The sequence below is a fragment of the Oreochromis aureus genome, unplaced genomic scaffold (genome assembly GCF_013358895.1).
Source record: "Oreochromis aureus strain Israel breed Guangdong unplaced genomic scaffold, ZZ_aureus HiC_scaffold_101, whole genome shotgun sequence".
Taxonomy (NCBI): Eukaryota; Metazoa; Chordata; class Actinopteri; order Cichliformes; family Cichlidae; genus Oreochromis; species Oreochromis aureus.
The window spans coordinates 34,411-40,410 of NW_024108718.1; the positions used below are offsets into that span (position 1 = coordinate 34,411).

At 37.6% G+C, this 6,000-nt stretch overlaps 1 protein-coding gene across 2 annotated transcripts; it reads right to left on the minus strand.

The window, feature by feature from the left end:
• Positions 1-26: 26 nt before the first annotated feature.
• LOC116312623 (major histocompatibility complex class I-related gene protein-like) lies at positions 27-4,301 on the minus strand. 2 transcript variants are annotated; one of them, XM_039607589.1, is made up of 7 exons: positions 4,204-4,301; positions 3,399-3,659; positions 2,935-3,213; positions 2,512-2,814; positions 1,738-1,842; positions 1,137-1,198; positions 27-741 (listed from the first exon to the last, which is right to left on the minus strand). In XM_039607589.1, exons 1-7 carry the CDS (start codon positions 4,250-4,252, stop codon positions 706-708), a joined length of 1,095 nt encoding a protein of 364 aa, XP_039463523.1. In that variant the 5' UTR covers positions 4,253-4,301; the 3' UTR covers positions 27-705. The 2 variants fall into 2 exon arrangements, with proteins under 2 accessions (XP_039463523.1, XP_039463524.1); XM_039607590.1 differs by lacking the exon at positions 1,137-1,198.
• Positions 4,302-6,000: the final 1,699 nt, after the last annotated feature.

Below are 6,000 nucleotides of genomic sequence, written 5' to 3' on the forward strand. Positions count from 1 at the left end.
CAAAAATATTTTCTACATGATATCAGTAATGTTCAAACATCAAGTTATTTAATCAGTTTGTATACATGAGACAGAACACAGTAAGGACGTTATAGTAGGGTCAAAACAACAGTTTTCCTTGTTTGAATTAGGACGTAGCCAAAGGTGGTGAAAGATCAGGGTCATGTGACCTCACAAATCAAATGCAGGAAATCCCGGGTTAGTTATTTTCACAGAAGAATAAAATAATAAACTAAGAACATTTCATTTCCAAATGAGAGTCTGTTGCCGTCATCCTTCAGATGTTTTGGTGTCATTTGGAAAATACCACATGCTTTGTAGACTGCCAACGTCTCAGTGAAATCACACACTTCAGGTCTAAAAAACTGTCTTTATCAGATGCTTAACTATCAATGAAGGTGAAACATTTGGTGTTTAGCAGACTTGTGAAAACACTGCAATGATACAGTGATTACATACTGAAGCAGAATAAAATCAAAAATGCGTGAAACACGTACACACAGCAGCTAGATACAAATATATGACCATGCACTAATTTACAGCAAGTATAGCAGTCTGTTCACAGTGAACATTACCTGTGTGTTATTTATTTAATGGTGTTTTTAACACATTTCTTTGAACTATGAAATAAAAAACAGCAGCTGGAGGAAAGTCCTACAGACAGTGAAGTGAAGAACTCTTTGCAGGACAGTCAGCTTTGTGGATTTAGTCTCTCAGACTGCTCAGAGCCATCGTCAGGAGCTGGAAGATAAAAAATAAATAAATACACAGTTTACAAATATTTTATCCTTTTGTCAGGAGATTTATTCTAAAACACTTCTTCAGTTGAGATTCAGAGAGGAGAAACACACACTGCAGTTAGTTACTTGCAAGCAAGGGCAGCCACAGAACTCGCACAGAAGTGCGGGCTCTGAGACTCGCGCCGTGCCACTGCCCTGTTCTTTATTTATACATCAGTGGGTGTTTGTTCTTTACATTGGAATGTGGATGTTTAGGTGTGTGTATGTGAACCCATAAAATGACTTCCTAAACCTGCTGGCCTGGAAGTCCAGCAGTTCATCTAAACAAAATGCACTTAGAGTAAAACAGATATAGATACGTTTATCCTATCATAAAACAATAAAAGAAGGTACGACCTCTCCCATGCTCCTAGGATGTGGGTGTGAAAACCAGAACACTCTGGAACCACACAAGCTTCCTAGGATGAGACATTCTTTCAGGATACTATCAACTACATACTTCTAAACACAAATGATTACATGCAGCATTCTACCATAAGTAAACCTATATAATTAAAAGATAATACTGACATTATATTTGACATTCTATTAACACCTTTTGAAGGAGATGATTTGTAGTGATTGTTGTTTGCCAGCTTCCCAGCTATCAAAGTGAGCGATCAGAGGCATTCAAGTGATCAGAATATGTATCATGAAAATGATGTAGAACATTTAGCTGAAACAAACCAAAATAAAACATATCCGTTGTCATTTGTTTATTTTTTGTTAATTGCACAGATATCTTGTGTCCATTTCCTTTTTGATTTTCTTGACTATTTTCTTCTCACATCATCTTTGTCAGGGACTGCAATCATCTCACTGTGGCTCTGAGCCTTATACAATTACTTTTATTTTATTTTTGAAATTCTTGTGTTAGTATCCAAACTGATCTGGGAGAAAGATGTCTGAGATGAATTCAAAAACTAAACTCAATATTTCCCACATTCAGATTTCTCACCTTTCTTCATTTTGTAAGTTACAAATGCCACAGCTGTGATGATGGTGACAGCTAGAACAATCACTGCAGCACTGATGAAGGTCACAGTGTCAGTGGGCTTCTCTGCTGAACAACACATGGCAGCATTTTATAATATTTAACAGAAAACTGTGCCGATACCAAGGAATGAGTGAGGAACGACCTGATATGAGTGAAACAATAAATGACACAAAACCATTACTACTTAGTCAATACAGATTACTCAGACATTAGTTGCTCTTCTTGTGCACGCTGAAGTTGTCATGGTCCTGAGTCTGATGCCGTTTGTGTTTGTTAATATTATCCTATGTTCTTGTTTTTTCTGGTCATGTATTATGTTGCTAGTTAGATTTTGGTTCTGTACTCCCTCTGTTCTTGTTCAGTCAGTTATCTGAGTCTCTTTGTGTGTGTATTGAGTTTCCTGTTTTCTGTATTCAGTTTTATGCGCTCCTCCGTCTCATCTGTGTAATCAGTATCAGCCGTGTCTCCTAGCTGTTTCCTCTTGGTCCTGTTCATCTCCTGTATTTAGTGCCTGCATCTTCCCTTGCTCATCATCGTGTCATTCCTCATTCTTCACTGTGTGTTCCGTGTCGGTCAAGTTGGGCTAAATCATGTTTTAACCCAAACTTAAACTACACTTATATAAACTCATGTTTATCTATCAGCAGTACCAGCAAGCATGAGATGAAGAAAAGACATGTTTAGTTAATAACTGCATAATATCAAGCTGCAGTTTTATAAACTCTCCAGTCTTACCCCAGTTGGTCTTGATCAGTGTTTTTTCCAGTTTGGTGATAATGTGCTCGTTCACACCAGAGAGCTGAAACACACAGTCGTACCTCTGCCAGTCTTCAGGCATGACTGATGAAACATTCAGATCAACACTCATCTGGAAGGTCCCATCATTGTTGAGGAGGATCTCTCCAGGATCTACACCTTCATGGAGCTCTTCTCCATCTTTCCTCCAGAACATCTCAGCTCTGTCAGGATAGAGACCTGTAGCGTGGCAGCTGACTGGAGAGGAGGGAGTCTTCTGGAGGAGAGACACTGAAGGAAGGACTGGAAAGAGATTGGCAGTTGTTACATTCTTAATTTTATTTTATTTTACTCTAACTTTAAAGCAAGAAACCCACATGAAATTTATATTCTATTACATGTCATCAGATTATGTAATTCTACCTGCTGTCTGCAGAAACCTCTTCCCATATCGCAAATACTCCTTTAAAAAGTCAGGGCACTGATAAACTAAAAAGTTTTTATTTGATTCAAATTGATGTTCATGAGCATCAAATCTCATTTTGGTGAGGACAGCGTGTGGTTTAGGAGCGATCCATGTCAGTGTCTTTAGGTCATACACTAGAAAATCTTCTCTATCATAACCATACTGATCATATCCATTAATCTCTCCAGTCTCATCATCCCATTCACAGCCCTTCATCCTTTGCAAAATATGAACACCTGAAAAGACAGACAGTAACTGTAACTGTGATAAACCAATAAGATGTCAGCACAGCTTATACCTGAAAATGCACCTCTGCCACAAATAAACAATTCAAATGCAAAAATAAAGTTTTTTTAAATTAAAATTAAAAAATGATTTAAAGCAGACCATTCCAGCAATAAAAAGTTCAACAAATCCGTACCTTCAGTTTGGTTCAAACGTTGCCTCAAAGTCTCAATGGTAGCCTTAAAGAAGTGATGACTGTCATGAGATTGTAAACTATACCACTCCAGGTGCTGCGGATGATCCTCAAAGAATTTAATCCAGTCTTTCTTTGGTGTTGCTTCTCTTACACTGTTGGAGTCACCTATCTGAACGTCATCAACAATTGCAACAGCTACAAACTCTGGGATGCTCTGAGCTCCTGGGCTTTCAGTGAAGAAATATTTCAAGGAGTGTTTTACTGTAAAATTAGGAAGACTTTGAATTAGGAGGGATCCCTTTTATATGCTTTTTTGTATCATTTAAGAAGGCTAAATATGAACTAGAATCTGTTTCAGATTTAGCATTGTCTTTAAAGGTATAAGGGTGAAAAGACACCGAGAACCTACTGAATGATGAAATAATCTTAGTGTTGTGTAGAATTTAATTTTTGCTAATAACTCTTCTGTAACTCTTTATTCCTGCTGCTCCAAACATACATTACCTGCACATACAGAAAATCATTCCACATTCTAAAATCCAAATCTAAAGCAAAAGTACATTCACTGACAGTATTAATATGTCTCCTACAGAGACTGACTGTGACATTTCAGTGGTGCACACATCTTCCTTTCACCACCAGAATAGAACAGAATGCCTTTATTGCCATTGCACTAACATACAGCTTCTGTCATAATAAAACTCCAGTCAGTGGTGCAGAAGACAGTGTAAGATAAAAAGACCAAGTTTCATGCAATTAAATTTCCTATAAACGAGAAGAAATATTTTTTGAAATATGATCTTACCTGGAGATGCAACGTGGCAGCAGAGGAGTAATATGAGCACACTATTCATCTTTTTTCCATTTTCACATTCACTAACACAGGAAACACAACAGACAAAAAACAACTGGGAGTGGTAACGTGACTTATCCAAAGTCCATGCTCTGTTAGGCTGGGCCAAAGTTATCTGAGTAAAAAAAAATTAAACATTAAACAGACTGCATGCCTCCTACAGTCTCCTACAGAAATAATTTAATTTCTATGTCTTAACGCATTTAGCGACGTTAACACTGTGTTAACCAGTTAATGCTGACAGCACTACTTTTTTTTAATTTCAGTTATTGTTAATGACTCTCCCATTTTTTTCTAGAATTAATTGTGGAAGTGCAAACAGTGTGCTGATAGTGTGTTGACAAATTACCAATTACTAAAACATTACAGATGAAAGCATGGCCATTAAGGTCAAAGGCACTCATATCCATGCACAATGCCCTTGTTCATTTAAAACATGGAAACACATTTGAGTCAATGTCATATTGATTCTTCAAGTAGATCAGATGAACCAGTTAGCTTCACATGCTCCCTGTGTCCTGGAAGCTAAGTTTAATTTTCAATATTTTTATTTGTGAGGCTCTGCGTTAAATGTATTGATAGATTTATAGGCAAAAATACTATTTTGAAATGTTATGTTTTATCTTAACTTTCATTGTTATCACAATAAATACCAGAAAATATTGTGATAGGGTTTTAAGTCCATGTTGCCCAGTTCTAATCTTCTTTTAATTGTTAATGTTTTTACAGTTAGAATTATAAATTATATTGTCAAACAGTCTAGAATTAATTAAAGCAAAATTGAAAAGCTTCTATTTTTGATTTCATATATTTTTAGATCTGACCCAGAGGAGTTGGTGCTTGTGCTTTACCAATGATGAACCTCACTGCACGTCACTTATGTGGGATATCAAACATTGCTTCATCATTCATCTGTTAATTTTTTTTACTTTATTGTTTAAAGAGTTTGAATAGAACCAAAAGTGGAAACTGATATTGAGTTCTTATCTCCACCAGAATACCAGTGTTGATGTTCGACAGGAATGCAGTCTAAAAGCTGCCTGTGTCGACTTAAATTTGAACCCAGATGAGCTGTTGAAGGAATTCTTGGAAGTATTTCTTTTTTTCATTTTAAGGACGTGGATCTGCCTGCACCATGTCCCTTCCAAGTTTTAAATGCACTTTAGAACAGCACACAGCAACACCACATATGAGCGGGCGGAGGGAGGTCTTCACACACCTGTTTTCTGTTCACAATTGGGGGTGGGGGGCCAAAAGGAGGAGTTGGCCATCTGGTCGGGGTCTGGAATGCTGGGCCTCCCTGCTGATGCAGGACTAGAGGCGGCCTGCTTGTCTTCATCCCAGAGCAAAAGGCAACATCTCTTGGGTATGGGGGTGGATTGCTCCTTTGAGGGTGAGGGCACCTGGACCTGGGTGTATAGAGTATGTTTGGGGACTGTGAAAGGGTGTACAGTGTTCATTTCTGTTTGTCTCCATGTTGGGTGTGTGCTGAGTATTTGTATATGTGTGCATGAAGGCAGGAATGCATGTTTGTGTGTGTGCCTGTTTGTTTATGCCTCCTGTGTGAAGCTCCTGCTGTGCACTGAACTCCTGACTATGGTCTGGGAGAGAGTGCTGTCACTTTTTGTTTGTAAAATACAGTATATAATGACCAATTTTTTGTGCAAGTTACTTTGAAGTATTAACTAAAAAAGGTTACTAGTTACTTCTTCAAAAAAGTAACTGACTTTTCCAAATAACAAAATTATA

Bases quoted from the DNA above. Each gene is read 5' to 3' on its own strand.
- LOC116312623 (XM_039607589.1), bottom strand. From the start codon at position 4,252: ATGAATAGTGTGCTCATATTACTCCTCTGCTGCCACGTTGCATCTCCA. The intron at 2,815-2,934 runs GTAGAATTACAT...ATCTCTTTCCAG, and splicing joins GAGGTTTCTGCAGACAGCAG to TCCTTCCTTCAGTGTCTCTC. The intron at 742-1,136 runs GTCGTACCTTCT...TTTATCTTCCAG, and splicing joins ATCCTAGGAGCATGGGAGAG to CTCCTGACGATGGCTCTGAG.